This window comes from Lipophrys pholis, assembly GCF_963383615.2.
Source record: "Lipophrys pholis genome assembly, chromosome: 7".
NCBI lineage: Eukaryota > Metazoa > Chordata > Actinopteri > Blenniiformes > Blenniidae > Lipophrys > Lipophrys pholis.
In genome coordinates this window covers 20,657,772-20,677,141 of record NC_137638.1, presented here as the reverse complement: position 1 = coordinate 20,677,141, position 19,370 = coordinate 20,657,772, and the positions used below count along the sequence as shown (strand labels likewise).

The 19,370-nt window shown below is 41.2% G+C and overlaps 2 protein-coding genes across 2 annotated transcripts in view; both read left to right on the top strand.

Annotated features, from left to right (window-relative positions):
* Window positions 1-19,370, top strand: part of rhobtb4 (Rho related BTB domain containing 4) — a 264,128-nt gene that overhangs the window by 128,659 nt on the left and 116,099 nt on the right. The gene's annotated exons all lie outside the window — the stretch shown is intronic.
* On the top strand, window positions 5,587-11,417 carry LOC308112318 (arrestin domain-containing protein 3-like). The gene is made up of 6 exons (XM_080467763.1): window positions 5,587-6,131; window positions 7,727-7,784; window positions 7,941-8,088; window positions 9,474-9,570; window positions 9,928-10,184; window positions 10,274-11,417. The coding sequence occupies exons 1-6, from the start codon at window positions 5,876-5,878 to the stop codon at window positions 10,892-10,894; spliced, it is 1,437 nt and encodes a 478-aa protein (XP_080323889.1). The 5' UTR covers window positions 5,587-5,875; the 3' UTR covers window positions 10,895-11,417.

Genomic DNA, 19,370 nt, shown 5'->3' with positions numbered 1-19,370 from the left:
TCACTTTTCTCTATTTTAATTACTTTCTTATTTCTGCCACACTTGCTCAGACAGTTTTGCTGCTCACAACCCATTTAGTTTAGTTGTTGCCTTGATTTACAACATCCGTGTCCACTAATCAGCAAGAGGGCTAATACATTTTGACATAAATACAAATAGAAATGTTGCTTTTTTTTCCTAATTCTGATTATTCTTTCAGTATATAAGAAAGGCCAACACTGGCACATGACTCTGACGAGCAAGAGAAACTGTCTAAACTTAGAAGATTGATACTATATCATTCTGATCCCTGCCTTTACTATTTATCATCCTTTCTACAGGTAAAAAAAATATAGAATAATTTAATCAATCAATGAAAAAAGGTTTCTTAAAACAGACCCGGACTCTCTAACTCAGTGGTATCAGACATAAGGTCCGTGGGCAAAAATCACTCAAAAGACGCTCTAATCCGGCCAAGCAAATATTTCAAAGAAAGCGTTGTTTTTGTTTCTTTTTCAAACTAATTTCTTAAGAGTCGTGGACACAGCACAACACTGAGACCCGAGCTGAGATATCAGTGATGGTGCACGAGTTTGTGAAAACATGCATAATGCAACAACTATAGTGGAAGTTGTTTCAACATTTCATTGTATTTTGCACCAGAAGGTGTCATTCTATGGAGCTTTATGTTGAGACTGTAGTCATTTTCAATTCAATAGACTTTTTCATCACATATACTCTGCACTACAACAAAGAAAAACTTTTTTTTTTTTAGTTTTTCATTTAAAATTAAATGTTATTATGGTGGCCAGTAAACTGAAATGTGTTTGACACCCCTGCTGGGTCTGAACCAAGACTCTTTAAATTAGACCCAGACTTTTAAAGCCGAACAAAACAACACCTCACCTCTGCAGGAAAGGCTCAAACTTTGTTTGGAAATGGGTTCATTGAATAGTATTTCTTCAAAAAAGACACAACATTGCAAAGCTGGCCTGGGGACTGCATAAGACAACTGGATTCTACAAACTACTTACTTTTTTTTTTGGACATAACTAAACTTTTAAAACCAAAGACACACTTAAAAAAAAACGTTACACTTAGATCCACACTGTTTGAACTCAACCTCAGCTACTTTCAGATACATATAGACCCGTTTTAAATGACCAGATACACGTTAAAAACAACTCAAGTTCTTTTTTCACCTGTTCCTTTAAAGAAATGGATTTCTTAAGGGTTTCAGTTAAAACACCCACAAATAACAGCTTGATCCTCCAGTAAAGCAGCATATTAAAGGTTATAAGTCAAGTGGACTTGCTTAAGATTTTTGAAAACATTTCACATCTCATATTCATAGGTTTCTGTTATGCATATCTTCAGGACTTTGTAAACATGATAACTCTAAAGCTATTGGATAATCGTCTCATTTACTAAACTCCACAAATCAGGTCATGTCACTGGGAGATGGCATTTCTTGCTAAATCAATGCTCATACTGATTCCACAAAACAAATTAGTTCATATTTTCCACTTGATGTCTGTGACTCGCAGGGGTCATTTGGCTTCCAGAGAAATTCACTGAGATTAAGTCTCACTGCGTCACAGACATCCACCGTGTAGTCACTAATAACTTTTTAGGTAACAGTAGTGTGTGTGTGTGTGTGTGTGTGTGTGTGTGTGTGTGTGTGTGTGTGTGTGTGTGTGTGTGTGTGTGTGTGTGTGTGTGCGCGTGTGCGTGTGCGTCAAACAAGCGTTAAGATTTGCAGCAACCGGCTACCAGATACTAACCTGAAACAATTTTGAAGGATATCTATTTGTTCCGTCTTCTACTGATGCGCTTATTTCCCAAATGTAGATTGTTTTTATCAGTCCTTTGGATTCCTCGCATTGTTGTGAATGTTTTGTTGCCCTGGCTTCATTTACCCCTCCTCTTGCCACTGCACTCACAACATTGGCAGGGTAACAGTCTCCATGGTACTGCATGTTGACCACACACCAGCCAATCGCAACTGGGATTTTTTTTTTTAAAAACAGCTTTACTACAGGCCAACAAGAAACTTGTTGAGCTAATCTCTATAGCAGACACTTTCAAATGTAATTTTTAACACATGAACCTTCTGTTAAACTGTGACGTTGAATGGCTAAGCTTAAATTCCCATCCACCGTACTCACAGTAAAATCTAAGTTTGCATATTCAAACCTGTAATCAATACAACAAAAACAAAGCTCATACCAGATGCTGAACAGTCACACTGGACCTTTTAAGCAGTATACAAAAAACACACCCCTTTTATTGTAACTTCAAAATACTAACATGCAATATGGCCTTTACACAGTGCATGTATTGATTGTGTGTGTGTGTGTGTGTGTGTGTGTGTGTGTGTGTGTGTGTGTGTGTGTGTGTGTGTGTGTGTGTGTGTGTGTGTGTGTGTGTGTGTGTGTGTGTGTGTGTGTGTGTGTGTGTGTGCGTGTGGGGCAGGGGTGCCCAACCCGAGTCCTCGAGGGCCCCTGTCCTGCATATTTTAGTTTTCTCCCTGATTCAGCTTACCTGAATCTAATGATGACGTCATCGCCAAGGTTATGAAAAAGCTCAATAACGAGCCCCTCATTGCAATCAGGTGTGTTGCAACTGGGAGGAGCTAAAACATTCAGGACAGGGGCCCTCGAGGACCAGGGTTGGTTGGGCAGCCCTGGTGTACGGGATAACTCGTCATTGTTGTATATTTAATTTAAACTAAAGCATGTTATTTGCATTTGAAGAATGACTTATTTAATCAATTACACTTATTGCATTAACAGTTCATGTGTTCTGTGTTGCAGCCCTCTGTTATTTACCTTGCGTGTCACTCCAAAAATGAGCTTCACCGAAAAAGACGACTTCTTCCAAATCTTCTATTCGATTAAGTGTAATTATTAAAAACCTACGAAAAACAAAAAAAACACCTACGACTCCTGACAAAGGCCATTTAACCGTAAGTCACAATGTTTAAAGTGTCGTACCTTTGGTGAGCGAGTATCCTTGTTCGGTGGACTCGTATGTCACTCATTGACAGCTGCATGTGCTCAGGTAATGTCTGGGTACTTGAAACGTCACTGACGGGGGGGGGGGGGGGCACTTAACAGGGAAACCAATTAATACGCAACACCGTACAAATGTATAACACAGGTGTGTCAAACCAAACTCTTTAGTTTAGGGGCCGCGGGTCATGGTGCAGCCTTATTTCATCTGGAGTGGGCCGGACCGGTATAATAGAGGAATGATAACCTTCAAATGTAAACGTTTTTCTTTGTTTTAGCGCCGATATTGTTTATGTACGTTTTCAGAATCTGAACTAGAATTAGAGTCATGAAATGTCACACTTCCGGGTTCCTGCTGAGCTCCACCGTCGTGGAGGTGGCGGGAAAACAGAATGTAAACAAACCAGAACACGCTGCTCACGAAGTTTTTCCTCTTTTATTGCTCGTTGGTAACTATCTGACCAAATGTCCTGATTCTGCCCAGAAGAGTTGTGAATGTGAAAGTATTTGGTCACAACGATGGTAGTTGAAGAGGTTTGAAACGAGCTACTGAAAGTTTGTTTTCAAGTACAGCATACCCCTGAGTTGTAAACAATAACAGGAAAAGACACTTTTATTCAAGTAAAAGGAATGGTATTCCTCAATGTGTTAATGTGATTTTAAATGCATTGTCTTAAGACAGATGTTAACTACTTTCACAGACGTGTATAAAGTCTCAATTCAAAGCTCATTTGTAGAAAAGGTACAGGATAGTAAATAGTTTTGTGAACAGATTATAAATAGTCTACTGTGTCTTTTGTTTGCAAAGTCACAGCAGCTTCTCGACCACATCCGCACCTCATCTTCTGCTTTCTCTACAGTACAGTTACTCCAATCATCTCCATATCAACCTTCCCTCCAAGAATAGTCCCTCAAGTCTTCCTCATCAGCTCCATTTCTAAACATCCTCTGTCCAACATATCCACAGTCTCATCCTGGCCTCTCTGAACTGCCCAGTCTCCGCCAACCCTCTGATGTGTTCATGAAATCTCAACCAGGAATTCTCAAAACCATATTGGCAGCAAACATTACAGTTGAAGTGACTTGATTTTAAAAGGGCAATTTGAACATTTTTGATGCTATACACCATTTAGATCACAAGGTGGTAGTGTTGTACCTCAGATAATCATAGTGACAGTTTGCACCATCTAGAAGTCACAGTTTACACCAGACTTGAGCGTCATCGGGCCCGGGGACCATGTGTGGCCCTTCAGCTCTGCTTGACCGGCCCTCAGCGTGTCACTGGGGAATCCTGAACCAAATTATATTTACTGTTATTACTGGTTTAATTACAAATAAAATTGTCATATTTGTCTGGTTATTAGCTATCATTACATTAATGGTTGTGTCTAGTCTATTGAGCAGAGCCAGCAATTGTTCTTTCATAAAATTTGTGTTTCACATTGGGAAAAAAGACGCTTGATGAGAAACTATAGTTCCAATTTAAATATTTAAAGAACTTGGCATTTTTTTAAAATTTAATCATAATTTCCAGACAAGTGCTAGGAAAGAAAAAGTGACGCAGAGCAAGGGTAGCTCATAAAAAGTGTGTCATAAAACTGCTTAAATTCTTATTGAGCACAACTCAAGACAATGAGGTTCGTTTGGTGATGCTCAAATTGCCCCTTGGTGTGAATGTGAGTGCGTGTGGTTGCTTGTCTCTGAGTGTAGACTGGCGATCGGTCCATCCAGGATGAATCCAGGATGTATCCTGCCCTTGCCCAAGCTGGGAATGGCTCCAGCAACCCACGACCCTGAACAGGATAAGCGGTATAGGGGATGGATGGATTCAATTCATTTCAACTTTATTTATATGGCACCAAACACAACACAGTCGTTTCTATGTGCTTTTTGCAGAGACAATCTCCACAAATCCACATATGGATGGATGGATGGATGGATGGATGATAGATATGGACTGTGAGAGGAAACTGGGCTAAAATCCCTGTAAGCACAAGGAGAACAAGACAACCTTGACCTTTCAGAGTAAAAGCTTTGACTTTAAGGTGAGAGTGCTGATCACGACACCACTGCCTATACTAGCTATATGGGTGTCAGGAGAGTTTCCCTCGTGAAAAACCTCAGGGAGACGGAATACACAGGAGTCCGACTGAGAGCGATTTGAAAAAGTTTAGGACAATTCTATTACATTATTCTTGCAAGAAGAGACAATGTCACAGCATGATTGTCCAGGAGTTTGTCTAACTCTGAAGTCAGTCAGAATCTTCTTAACGGCTAAATAGTTTTGAGTCTGCATTGAAGGCCACCAAAAGTAGTACTAACACAGGCCATCCTTGAAGACAGACTGCAAATCACACATCGTTCTTTATGAGACAAAACGAGATTTCTCTAACAACATTGAGAAGTCACAAAACTTTAAAGCAAAACCCCCTAATAAAATATCGTTTGAGAAAATCCAGGGGTTGAAAGTTTCGTTCTCCAAGGAATTCCCTCAGGGCCACATGAAGGGTTAATGGAGATCTCTTGATTCTGATTGAGTCTTTGCTCCAGTGTTTTTCCCTTATCATTTGATCACTAGGGGGCTCTGCTCTGTCTCTTTCCATGGAGAATTTGGGTAGCTGCTCAGAGTGGGTTGATTCTTATGAAACTCTCCACTCTCACGTTTCCACTGTGGATGGCAGCAGAGGGCTTTCCGGGGACGGCAGGGCGTGTCCAACGACCACAGGCTGCCCTCCACAGAAACGTCTGCTGCTGGGGAACACTGTAATAAGTCCTTCGTGACGGTGCCAGACGAAAGGAATCGTCACATTTCCACCTTCCTTTTTTTTTCTTTTTTTCTTTTTTTTTTTGTGAACTTCTCGCTGTGCTGCTGAAACACAAACATGCCTTCGGTGAAGAGCTTGACGCTGACGTACGACGCGCTGAACGAGGCCGCGTCGTTCTCGGAAGGAGACACGATCACCGGGAGAGTGACACTGGCCTTACTGAAGGAGACCACCGTGGACGCTCTGTTCGTCAAAGCCAAGGGGGACGCCAATGTCCGCTGGACGCACAAGAGCGGCGATCGCACTAATACGTACTCGTCGCACAGGAGATACTTCAAACTGAAGCAGTTTTTAATCCCAGAGGAAAACAAAGGTGGGTGGGCAGTGCGCTTTTATTGGTGCGGGGGGGGGGTACGTACGCCTCAGTCATCGCCTCATGTTCCCCCCTTTTTTTCTCTTTTATTTTGGTGAATTGAGCTTCAGAAAGTCACATGTCTACATTATGCATCGAGTTATATGTTCAGAAAAGAAATGTCCATTTGGTGGAGCCAGTGTTGTGCTGCTGTGAGAATTAAACAGTTTGGTTCAAAGACTTCAAGTTCTTTTAAGGATTATGAGGCAACTTAAACAAAAAAGATCTGTGTAGTTTAAAGAATCTGGGTCTGGTTGGAATCATTCCAGTGTAGTCTAGTTCAAGTCAAGTTCAAACTAATGTCTTTTTCTGTTTAAACAAAATTCCATGTGCATTAAGCCATGGGTGTCAAACATAAGCCACTGTGCAACAGTTATAGGATAAGTTCTTTTCTTTGGTTTTTCTTTTTTTTTCCCCCACTTTATTTTGCACCAGAATGCATCTTTGAATTTGGCTTTATGTTAAGATTACATTTTTCCCCAGCTGTAATTGTTTGGTTTTCACACACTATACACATTCTATACATCTATACTATTCGCCAAAACAAAGAAAAACAAAGGACAAAGTTCCACCTTGGACTGATAAAGTACAGATGTGCAATGAAGAACCCAAGTCTTATTTAGATAATTGGGTAAAGTTCTCATTCTGAGGATATTTCAGAGTCAAGATGTGGTGAGAAAATCCGTTTCTCCCTGGAAGATTTGTGATTTAAGTCTTTTTAAAGTATGTCTGGCTCTGGTTTGAGCCACAGTCCTTTCCACAGATCTTTTAAAATTCAAGAGCTAAACTGTTGAATTTCACTCCAGGGAATAATCTGTTCACGAAATACAGTTGGTAGAGTTTGATCTTTAGTTACAAAGTTTAGATTGATGTTTATTATTACTGCAGAGTAAATAAACAGATTGAACTTGTCTCATACTGCATTTCTAGTGTCCCATTATTTTCCCTCTCGTTATGTCCATCAAATCAAAACACAAATGAGGCATTGAAATCATGTCACCACAATAAAGATCAATGAAACTACACCCAGAAGGAGAACATACCTAAAACCAGAATAAAGTTAGTGCTAATCTTGCCCTCTACAGTTTGACGTGGATCCAATACTGCTGTATCTGGGACAAGCCCTGTTTTAATCTCTCATTGTGCCTTTGACCTTTCTGTAGATTGGCACCAGATATCCACTGGAGTCACATATGCACAATAAAAACACAAACTAGACATTCATACAGAAGTGATCCTAACTGTTTGAGCTTGTTCCCAACATGGTTTAGTAGGTAGAAGTGGAACTTATTTTTAAACACTTGACTCAGTAGTTCACTCCGCTTTGCTGAACAATAAATTACAGCTGTTACAGTGATATAGAAGACCCAAAAAAACTTAACATATTGTATGTGTGAGTGCATTTGCATGGTAAAACAGTGTGGCACGAGAGTAAAAATGGCCTTGGATGTTTTCCACCTGGTGGTGGATTTAGTGTTTGTAGTAAACTGGATGAAGTGGGTAGTATTACTACGCTGCTCTCCTTCAGAAATAATGTCAGGATTGTTCCTTTTCAGACGTCGTTTTGCCTCGAGGGAACCATGTCTATAATTTCAGCTTCAAGATACCGAGAGAGTAAGTACTGGCCGGGAAAGTGATTTCGATTGCCAAATTGCTATTGTGCCTCTTGTTTACCTTCTTGGGCAGTGGCTAAAACATCGTGTTAGCACAACTGAGTCCGCCTCTCGGGCTCAGCTGGTAATTTGTCTCACGTCTGGTATCCTGTTGCAGAAGCATGCCTTCATCCTTCAAGGGGAGTTATGGAAAGATTGTTTACTGCCTGGAAGCAAAGCTTTCCAGGAGTTGGAAAATGGACACGACAGCCCACAAGGAGATAACTTTTGCCTCCAAAATGATTCCAAATCTTCCTGCCCTCATGGTATGTACAGCACACACACACACACACACACACACACACACACACACACACACACACACACACACACACACACACACACACACACACACACACACGTAGGTAAATATAACGTGTGTTTGTTCAAAAGAAAAATTCAGAAATAAGCAGGATTATGCCCTTCTGAAAGGTTTTACTCTGGACTTTTACTGCTAGGATTTTTTTTTTTATGTCCATAGTTTTTTTTCAATGTCTGTTTTGGGTGTCATCACATTTTGATGGGTGGATACTGACGTCACTACATGCGCCATTGTGTTTTCTCATGTTTACTACTCCCAACAGCTCCAAACAGCAGGCAGAGTTATACAGTTGGTCTGCAAGCAACCAACCTGTTAAGATGGAAATTATACTCTAGCCAGTGCTTTGTGATGATTTTTTTTTAGTCTGAATCAAATAAGGACTGATAAAGGTTGTTTTATTTCATATCTATAAATCATGACATTTTTAAACACATCTTAATATATACAGTGATATACCTGCAGTCCATGTATTATATGTATATACACATTCCTACAGTTTTAGTGTGAACGAACTCGCTCACAGTACGCATGCACAACAGTAATCACATTCAAGACATCCATTGTGATGTATACAACTTCCACAGCTATGACTTGTGCTGCACTCAAGCCAATACAATCCATGTGTGAGTAATATGGTGGTATTTTTACCAGCCCAAAAAAAACCCACCCACAGCTTGAAAAATGTATGAGGGCGACAGAATCCTTTCACTGCGCATATCATTTATGATCTACTTCATAGATACAGTGCTTCTGTGGTCCAACAAACCTTTGTCCATCCCTTCTTTTGTTTCGTACAATTTAGGCTCACGAAGTTTCACAAATGTCCCTCACAGAAGTCCATTTAGAAGCAAACTGACACCCGATTGTGTTCATTGAGAGAAATCAGAATCCCTCCAGGGGCACCGATGGCTGCCAGCAGCTTCACATTTTAGCTCTTCATAAGACTCCACTATATGACAAATGCAGACGTTAATAAGGCAAACTGTGTGAATTAAACTTCTTGCTTCTTGCTCACCAAGATTATATTTAACTCGTGGAAGAACTATGTGTTTTATTTTGTTAAACACAAAGAAGGCAACGTTTGACCAAAACTGTCAAAATTGACCTTTAAAAAGTAAAATTTGCTGTTTGAAAACACTTTTACAGGTTTTTTTTTATTCATAACAAACTGAAAAATGTATCCTACCAATTTATTTTCCTTTAAAGTTAAAAGCTTTTAAATGCTTATATTTTGAGGTCCGGTCATTTGTCATTTGATTTCAGCTTTAAATGCTTTACATTGTGCCAATGGACTGAAATTCATTGTTTTCCCTATTTATTGCTTTGTAGTCTCCACAAATTGGTTCGAAGCAGAAAGAGATCGGGCTTTTCTCGAAAGGAAACGTCAACATGGACGTCACCCTTGGCAAAGGGGCCTTTGTTGCAGGTAGTAAAATTCTTCAAACGAGGCATCTGATAAATGTGAATGAACATTATGAAAACAGCTACTAATAAAGTGAGTTATGCTTTAAAATGAGTAAAATATGTGAGAATTCATCATTTGTTTTCAGACGTTTTCTCCAATCTATAAGATCATTTAAAAAAGGATCATATTTAAACATTATAATTACTCGTTTACTCAGCACTTACTTAGACAGTGCAGCCATTTCCTGTAACAGGTGGGTAGAGTGTATTATTTCATGTCACATGAATAAGTTGCTGATAATAATGGCACATCGAATTTGCATGATTCCATTTCTGGATCATGGAGTTTCAATTGAAAAAATGTTTTTTTTTCTTACAGGTGAAACAGTGGTGGTTGTCGCAAAAATCAACAATTCTTCCTCCAGCGAAATGATTCCAAAATTTTCTTTGCAACAGCAAATCATGTACCGTGCCAATGGTCACACAAAGCAGGAGTTCCACACTGTCCAGAAAGTGGTTGACCACTGTGTTACGGCACATATTCAGAAAGAGGTCAAGTGTATGATGAAGATCCCAAAAGATCTGACGATGACCATCCACAACTGTGACATTATGTCAGTGTCTTATCATTTAAAGGTATGTACCAATTTAAAAAAAATAAAAATACATTCTTAACTTGTTGATCGTTTCCTTCAAATGCTATTAAGTATGATGTATTTTCTCAGGTATCCCTGGACATCAGCTTCTCTTTCGATCCAAAGGTTGTGTTCTCAGTGGTCATTATACCTCCCGACCTTGCTTCTGGCTGTCAGGAGGGTATGGCTGTGGGTCCTTATCCAGCTGGTGCTGTCGGGGGCCCGAGCAACAGCGACTTCCCTGGCCCCGCGGCGTATCCGTCTTCTTATCCTGCATCTCCACAAGCAGCCAGTTATGGATACCCAGGAGTCAATCGTTATTCAACACCACCACCTGCATATCCAGGTAATCCGCCTGTGTACCCCGGTCCACCTGGTGGTTACCCCTCACCGTCTGCTCCCGCGGCTGGGGCCTACGGTAGCCCACCGGTGCCATACCTCTACGGAAACCCACATACAGCAGCGTCTTCCAGACTTCACCCTCCACCGACTGCCCAAGAATTTGTCCCACAAGCGCCTGTCCCCACAGCCCCGCCGATCCAGCCACCGCCTCCTTCCCTATCCCCATCAGCTCCCTCATACAACTTTGTGCCTTCTGCGCCAATGTCAAATTTTGATTTCCTGTCTCAAGCAGACGAAGCTCCTCCATCCTATTCGCTGCTGTTCCCGTCTACTTCACCTGATGCAAATTCTACATCTGATGCAAAATAGTTGAAATGATGCTTATTGACAATATCAGATATTGTAATGAAATGTATACTGAAATGTGAAATTAGAATGAAATATTGATTTTTTTTTTTTTTTTTTTACTAGTGTGAGTTTAAAGTAGAAAATGAATGTGTATAATATGATTGCAAGCATTCAGATAGTTATATAAAATATACTTTTGCACTGTGTGATGTTGTCTGGTCAATTGAGGTCGTCCTTTGGCTTCATTTAGCTGTGAATGTAATGACTGACACCCTAAATGCCTTGTTTAACATCCAAAGTGTTCTTTATCTCAGCATTATCTTGTATTTACTTGCTCTACCTCACTCTTCTGTGTATAGAACCAGTAAATGGATGCACATTGTATCCAAAATGTATCGTTTCACTAAAAGAATGAACAAAGAAGCCAAATGTTTCCTACTCAATACTTTTGAGTCTCTCCCACTAAAAACCGGACTATACTTTTTAATTTCATGATTGTGAACTTCACTAATAGACTTTATTAAAGATCTGTTAAATATCTCTGAATGATCTCTGAATTGTTGCATGTATGTGGAGCCACTTTCATGCGATCTCATTCAACCACTTGATTTGTTAAGGATATATTTCTAAACGTATTCATACTAGTGGGATGGCATGGGTCATGTACCAGTCACACGACAAGACGATCTGGGTTTGAACGTGTTCACCTGATGTCAGCTGAGATTTGCCCCACCTCTCACAACTGGAAAATGGTGCTAGAGAAGGAATTGCATGGATGGATGTGAACTGAAATAGGCAGAGTCCCCTCATAACAATCATTGCATTTAAGGGCGTGTTCACGTTCCCGTTTGGTCCGGACCAGAGTTCTCTTCAGGGGAAAATTGTTTCGTTTGAGTGACTTGAAATGTCCCACGAACTCTGAACCGGACCTCACAAGCAATCTCTGGTCCCCTTGAAAACGTGGGTCTCGGTTCGTTTACAAACAATCTTTCCAGCTGGCGTGGTGAGAGGATGTGACGTAGTGTGCAATGCATTCTGGGTAGTAAACAAAGTTAGCCACGCGAATCAGACGAATTAGACGCAGAAAGAAAAAGTTGGAAAATATCTTGCGTTCAGACGTAGAGTTTTGAGGAAGTAGTAATGAGAAAGGCACTCATTAATATCTGGTCTGAAGACTATATATCACATTTGTTTGTGGCTACCCATTAGCCACGAGCTAACTAGCCTAGCCACCATGGGATTAAAGCGGCGGGACTTCCGGTTTTTTGGTCCGGACCAAAAAATGAGCCACGTTTCTTTTTTACTTCCTCTCTGGTCAGTCTTTGTTTTGGGCGACAGCACCCCCAAACCAGCAGCTGTTGCAATTGCGTTACTTTTTCCAGGCGGTTTGATCCGGTCTCAGAAGTGAACGTGAACACCACCCGAACCAAATGAAGGTGTGAAAATTCTCGGCTCCCCTCCATCCCAAGTGAACCGAGTCCCGGACTATCAGAATGTCCAAGGCCCCTAGGGTTTTCTATTTTTTGCCTTGGGTTACACGATACTTGGGTGAGACGACACACAACACCAGTGGTTAGTCTAACATTGACAACAAAAGATTTATCCTGACATGCCTTCACCATCACACCATTTAAAGTCACTAGTTACTGCTGTCAGTTGGGGAGCGAAGCCAGAAAACAGGCAAACCTCACACGAGAACGAGAAGAATGTACAAACTCCACACAAGGATGCTTTGGGCCAGATTTAAACAGGTGTTTTGGCTGCACATTGCAACACAGCCACTTCTTGCTGGTATATGTTGCTGCTTCTCCGGAATTTATTTTTAGACTACAATAATGCACGCTTGTAGAACAGCCGTTGGTGGGGTCCAGTAGTGATTGTTATGAAACTTTCAAATGGCACGTCTGCATAACTTAAGTATTGTTTAATGTATTGATTGAAATGTTTATTTCGAATAAGGTACGAAAACAAATAAGGGGAAAAAAAAAAAAGAAGTTTTCCTCTCAAATAAATAAATAAATGCATAACAGTAATAATAATATAGAAATAAATCAAGAAAAACATCGTCAGATGAGTATTCGAAAAGGAGTGAGAAGAAGTAAAACTTATTTACTCTCACCCCTTGTCCCAAGTAAATAACATAATTACTTCCTTCCATCTCTTACACACACACACACACACACACACACACACGCACGTGTTCTGTGCAGTACATAGAATATATATACATACACGTCCAGTTCATACATATCTACAGACAGACATAAACACCTATACCCACACACAAGCACACAGTGCAAGGAAAGAAATGAACAATAGAAATGTATGTTGATGATTACATGCAAAAATAGGAAGAATTGATCATATCTGTGCAGGAAGCAGTACATTTGTCGTCTTTAACTAGAACTGCTGCCATGTTTAAAGAAATTAGACCTCTCCAAAAAATATATTTTTTGAATATATATATATTTTTTAAACTTTTGTGATGTACATACAATAGCACAAATGTATAAAACATAAAAATCGTGCAATGAACATCTAACTGCAGACGAAAAACCATACAAATGCTTGGAAGATTAATAGAATAAAAGAGAATCTTTGCCAGCAAGGTTTCCAGTTTGATCATATTAACATTACCATTATTCCCATGTGGCAGGGGGAACTTTCCCACCTCCCAGTTGCTCATAGATGCACAATGGGATAATTTGTTCACATTTCATGTCAATGGTTTTTATCAAATTAAATTTATATTAAATTGGCTGTTTTTCATTGTGCTAATTAGTGAGATCAGTCACATGATGTGTGTTGTTTAAATTCTTCAAACTGAAGAAAAGTTCCACTATTACAGCTGGTGGTTTTTGTATTGCACATTCTTGTAATAAACATCATCATTAGTTAGAATTGAGTAATTATGGCAGTTCCTTTATGATGTCCGGTGTGTAGGTGGAGTCTGTGCAGTTTGCGGGTTCAATTCCCACATTGGACAGGTCACCAGAGTGGGTCCTTCAACCCCCATCAGCTCCCCTGGAAAAACAAAATGTGGACAAAGGAATTTCTCCAAGAGGATTAATAGTGTAAGATTAATGACTGAGATTGGTTAGTTAAAACTGATCTGGTGGAGCGGTCTGAATCGTCTCCCGTGAAGGACTTGCAACTGACCGATGAGGAGGTTGGATTTTCCCCAGGAGACACTGTTTGAGGCCCGGGATCTTTTAATCTGAAAAGCATTAAGGGCATCAAAATGAAGTACATGAAAGTACATTCAGTGAAAGCAACAGGAGGCGCAAATGTGCAAATGGATGGAAGGAAGCGGAGAGCACGAGACGTCGTACAGTGAGTGCCAAAAATACTTTAATGTCAAACAATACTTCGTCGCGACAAAAGGGAACAGGTAAAAGGATTTCTTACTTTAAAACTTAAGGTTTAAACAAGAATAAATTCTAACTAAAATTGTGAGACAAAATGTTAAAAATCTGGGGGTGGATTGTGTAAATTGTGTTTGTTTTGGACTCCGATAAAACTTTTCCAACAAGTTACGGTTAATGTGGATCGATACCAACATATTGATACGATTTGGATCAGTAGTTAGAATGTTATCAGTAGTCAATACCAGTCCACACAAAAAGGTACAGCCTTAAAACCTGCATGTTAAAAAAAGGGAAATAAAAATATGGTGCTGAACAAGAAATATTACTAAAGCTATAATTTGAATAGAAATACCTTCAACTCAATAAGTATCTGTATTAAAGTGGTTTTGGCAATACCAGCAATGGCCTCCCTTTCTATCAGATCAGAAAGCAGATCAGTGTTGTCACAGTGAGGGCTGGGAAGGACAATGAGGACAAGAAACAGCCGGAAGCGATCAAATTGCAACCTTGCCTCTCAGAGCTTCTGCAAAGTGTCAGGATCAGAGTCAAGAAAGTTCCTGTTCTAACAAGATGAGACATTTAGAGGAATATGTGGCAACGCTAAAACACACACAAAAAAATACAAGAATGGTTTGGTATTATATGTTTTAGTTTAACATTTGAACATCCTACTTACTACACCTGCCAGTCAAAATAGATTAAACTACATAAAGAATGATTGATTCAGAGAGAAGAAATAAAATGAGAAAGTTATGAAGTTATAGTCATTATATACATGAATGTCTATAAATGTACAGACAAACAAATAATGGATGAAAATGTCAAGTTTTCCCTGTTTTTTATTGTTTTTCAATAGAGTACTCAGCATGCAATTAAAATTGCTTTGTTTTTCTGCCATTGATGTAATGTGATTCCCTAGAGGCTTCATTGTGGGCAGCGCTATTATGCTCACATACAAAGAGAGCAGACATCGACACACTGGCGCATCTATCCTGCCCACAGAGTATCACATAAGGAAGTGCCGCATTTTAGAGGATGTGAGGAAAGTACTCTTCAGTTACCGCAAAGTGCATTGTGTGCAAATCAGGCAAACTGTATGAAAAATCCACTTTATGAGACATCGAAACTTGAAAACAAAACCATGTTTTGATTTGAGGCAGTTTATTTAATCTGTTTTTGTACTGTCGATCGCCAAACTGAGATTATTTTAGGTATGTTCAAACTTTTAGATCCAAATTTGGACATCATACCCAGGAAATCTTGCTAGAATCATGGATGGATGAAAACGTGTATGTTTCAGGGCTGTTGGTAGCTTCACAGGAGTCTTGCGATTTACAGAGACATGCAGAGCAGACACGTGGAAGGTGACAGTTGCTCAATTAAAAAGGTCTCAAGTATTACAGGAAACTGAGGTACTTAAAAGCAAAGCTTTGAATCGGTTCATTTCAGTTTGTCTATATCTATCTAGAAGTTAACATTTTCAACATATATTTACACAGAGATGCCCATCTTTACGTCATTAATATTTTTAGGTGGAAAATGTGATAAATCCTGGAAAAAGTCAACTCAAAGCATCTGTCACATTAACTTGGGAGAGAAGAGAAATGGATAATGTAGACAATTTCAACCGTTTTTTTTCATTCATTTTGGTTTTCTTTGCGATGAATTGTCTTTCCTCTGATGGGGAATAAAACTGGGGGAACAAAAGGATCGACAGCCTCGCCCTATTTCGAAACAAAGACAGCATGAAAAGGACTGTTAATAAACTTTATGACGGCATCCTGACTTCTTAACACATCAAATTATTATATTCTTTTTTTTTTTTGATTCATATTGTGATCTAATTGGTATTTTGCACGTCGTGCAAAAGATGTCAGCAGTTCATGAAGTAGGCTACGTACTGAATCAGAAAATGATAAAACAGAGATTGCGACTCCTGCAAAAAAAGTTGGTTGTAGTGCATTGCTAATCTGGATTAAAGGTTAGTTCATGTGATAACAATATGATAAGCTGTTCATTATGATATTGTGGGGCTTTAAATCTTGACATCGGGACTCACAAACCTTTTTCTGTGAGCTCATAAAAAAGTATGTGTCATGCCCTCCACTTCACCAGTTCTCAAGCGATGAGCCCTCCGGTGACCCCGAACCTATCCTCCCCCCCGCTCGCCTCGTCGCCTCTCTAACCTGGCAAGTGGAGGATCAGGTCCGCCAGGCGCAAATCCAACAGCCAACCCCAGGTAACTGCCCACCTAATGCTCTCTATGTTCCCGAGTCTGTGCGTAACCAGGTGCTCCAGTGGGCCCATGCCTCCCGTTTTGCCTGCCACCCAGGAGGCTTCCGGACCGTGTCCATCCTTCGGCAGAGGTTTTGGTGGCCCTCTCTCGAACGGGACACTCGAGACTTTGTCGCTGCTTGCCCCACCTGTGTCCAGGGCAAGACGCCTTCCCAGCCCAGCACGGGCCTCCTCCAGCCACTCCCTGTGCCCTCTCGGCCGTGGTCCCACATCGCAGTGGATTTTGTCACGGGACTACCCCGCTCTGGAGGTAACACAGCCATCCTGTTGATTGTTTCTCCAAGGCAGCACACTTCGTCGCCCTTCCCAAACTCCCCTCAGCCAAGGAGACGGCATCCCTCCTGATAAACCACGTTTTCCGGCTGCATGGGATACCGACAGACATTGTCTCAGACGGGGCCACAGTTTACCTCCGGAGTTTGGAAGGCCTTCTGCACGGCACTAGGGGCCACCCTCAGACTCACCTCTGGCTTTCACCCCCAGTCTAACGGACAAGCGGAGAGGGCCAATCAGTCCCTGGAGACGTTCCTCCGGTGCCTGGTCACCTCCAACCCGACGGCCTGGTCTGAGCATCTGTCCTGGGTGGAGTATGCACACAACTCACAAATAAACTCTTCAATGGGAATGTCTCCTTTTCAGTGCTCCCTCGGCTACCAGCCACCGTTGTTCCCCTCCCAGGAACAAGAAATCACCATTCCCTCCATGCAAACATTCGTCAGCCGGATCAAGAGGATCTGGGAGAGGGCCAGGTCCACACTCCTACAATCGACCAGGAGGATGGAGCGTCATGCCAACCGCCATCGTCGCCCGGCCCCAACCTACACTGTGGGTCAACAAGTCTGGCTGAGGGCCAAGGACCTCCCTCTAAAGGTGGAATCCAGGAAGTTGGCGCCCCGGTTCATCGGTCCCTTTCCAGTGGAGCGGATCATCAGTCCTACGGCGGTATGTCTCACCCTTCCTCGACCTTTGAAAATCCACCCTACATTCCATGTCTCACAGGTCAAGCCCGTCAGAGATTCCCCCCTGGCTCCCCCAGTTCGCCCTCCCCCCCCTCCCAGGATGATGGATGACTCACCCGCCTACTCGGTTCGGCGCCTACTGGATGTCCGCCGCAGGGGTCGCGGCCTTCAGTTTCTCATGGACTGGGAGGGATACGGGCCCGAAGAGAGGAGCTGGGTCCCCTGCAGGCAGATCCTCTGCCCTGACCTGATCAGGGACCTCAAACGGCGGCGTCCTGAACGTTTCAGTCGTGCACCTGGAGGCGCACGTAGGAGGGGTGGTACTGTCATGCCCTCCACTTCTCAAACCTAATTTGGTCCATTGGCACCATCTGGTGGCCTCCCTGCCTCATGGGCATGACCTCACCTCCAATAAACTCAACTGCTTCCAGCTGCGGCGGGGAGTGGCCTCCCCACCTGCACCTCTATATAAACACCAGTTGAACATGAACCGACGCCAAACCGTAAAATACTTCAGCCTGGTCCTATGCGTAACTGGATTCCTGTCTGCCTCCTGCCTGCCTGGAACTACGATCCCCTCTAACCTTCCCACTCTGCAGCTGAGTCTCCCAACTCCTGTGCCAGACTCCTCCGCCCGTCCTCTTTGGCTGCGATCGTTTGTACTTTGGTTTCTAGTAGTTTTTCCGTCAGGAGTTTCCCGATCGTTTTCTGTTTTCTTCTTAGTTTTAGTTTTTGCCTTAGTAGGGTTTTTTGTTCCCGCCCTTTTAGTTAAATAAATCCGTAATTCAAATTCTGTGTCTCCTGTTTTGTTGTCTGCACTTGAGCCTCAGTTCCGTCCCATGACAGTATGTTGTCTTTTTGTTGTTGTTTTTTAAAAGCCATACATTGTTCACTGCTGCCACTAAATTTCCTGAAGGGGTCTCTTGTTGTAAATTTAGTCTCAAAGTCCAGAGTGTTTAGTGTGAACAAGTCAGAGGGAACAAAATATGAGGCCTATCTTTACCACTTGGCAATAGAAGGTTTACATTTCCTATTACTATTGTCAGTATCATTTCTGTCAGGGGTTGATTGTTTTGCAGCCAGAGAAGACCAGGCTTCCCTCATCGCTGTTCTCTTTTAAAAAATGTTTTTTTGTCAAAATTCTACTTAATATATATATAATAAACAATATTGTCTCCTTCTCCAATGATCGATTTCTAGCAGGAGACTCAGTTGGATTCACTGCATCAGCATAGCCGAGTTCTTGTTGTTAGGTTGTAATCTTTGCGTACACACTTAGAAAGACAGTCAGCTTAAGTCCACAGAATGTGATAAGTTTGTAGGGCTGCGCATTTTATGAATATACAGTTTCAATGAGGACAAATGAGGATTGTTTTTTTTTTGTTTTTTTGTTGGTAATGTGTTTTGAGGTGTTAATTAGGCCTAATTGTCAAGTGATTGTCAGTGCATGAATGAAATACCATTGTTTAGTACAGTGCCATATGTGTGTGTTCATTCCATTTTATTCTTTCCGTAAATTTACCTTAATTTCTGTTTCTATTTACCTCATCATTTCATGCTTTTATGTAAAGATGGCCCTCAATGTCAGGCACGATCAAAAAAAAAATAAAAATAAATGCTAACATATGAAAATGGCACTTGGTTGAAAAAAAAGGTGGCATCAGTTTTATAAGTCAGCTGACCACACTACATCTTTTAAAACAACATCATGTGGCTTCTTCTTCACTTTTCTCGACAGTGGATGTTACAAACAAAATAAATCCGGATCTGGTGTGAAAACAGGTTCCTGTTCACCTTTAGATTATTCAATTCTTTTGCAGGTGAAAATAACAAAAACAACTCATCCGTGTTTGTTTTGACATGACACACTACCGC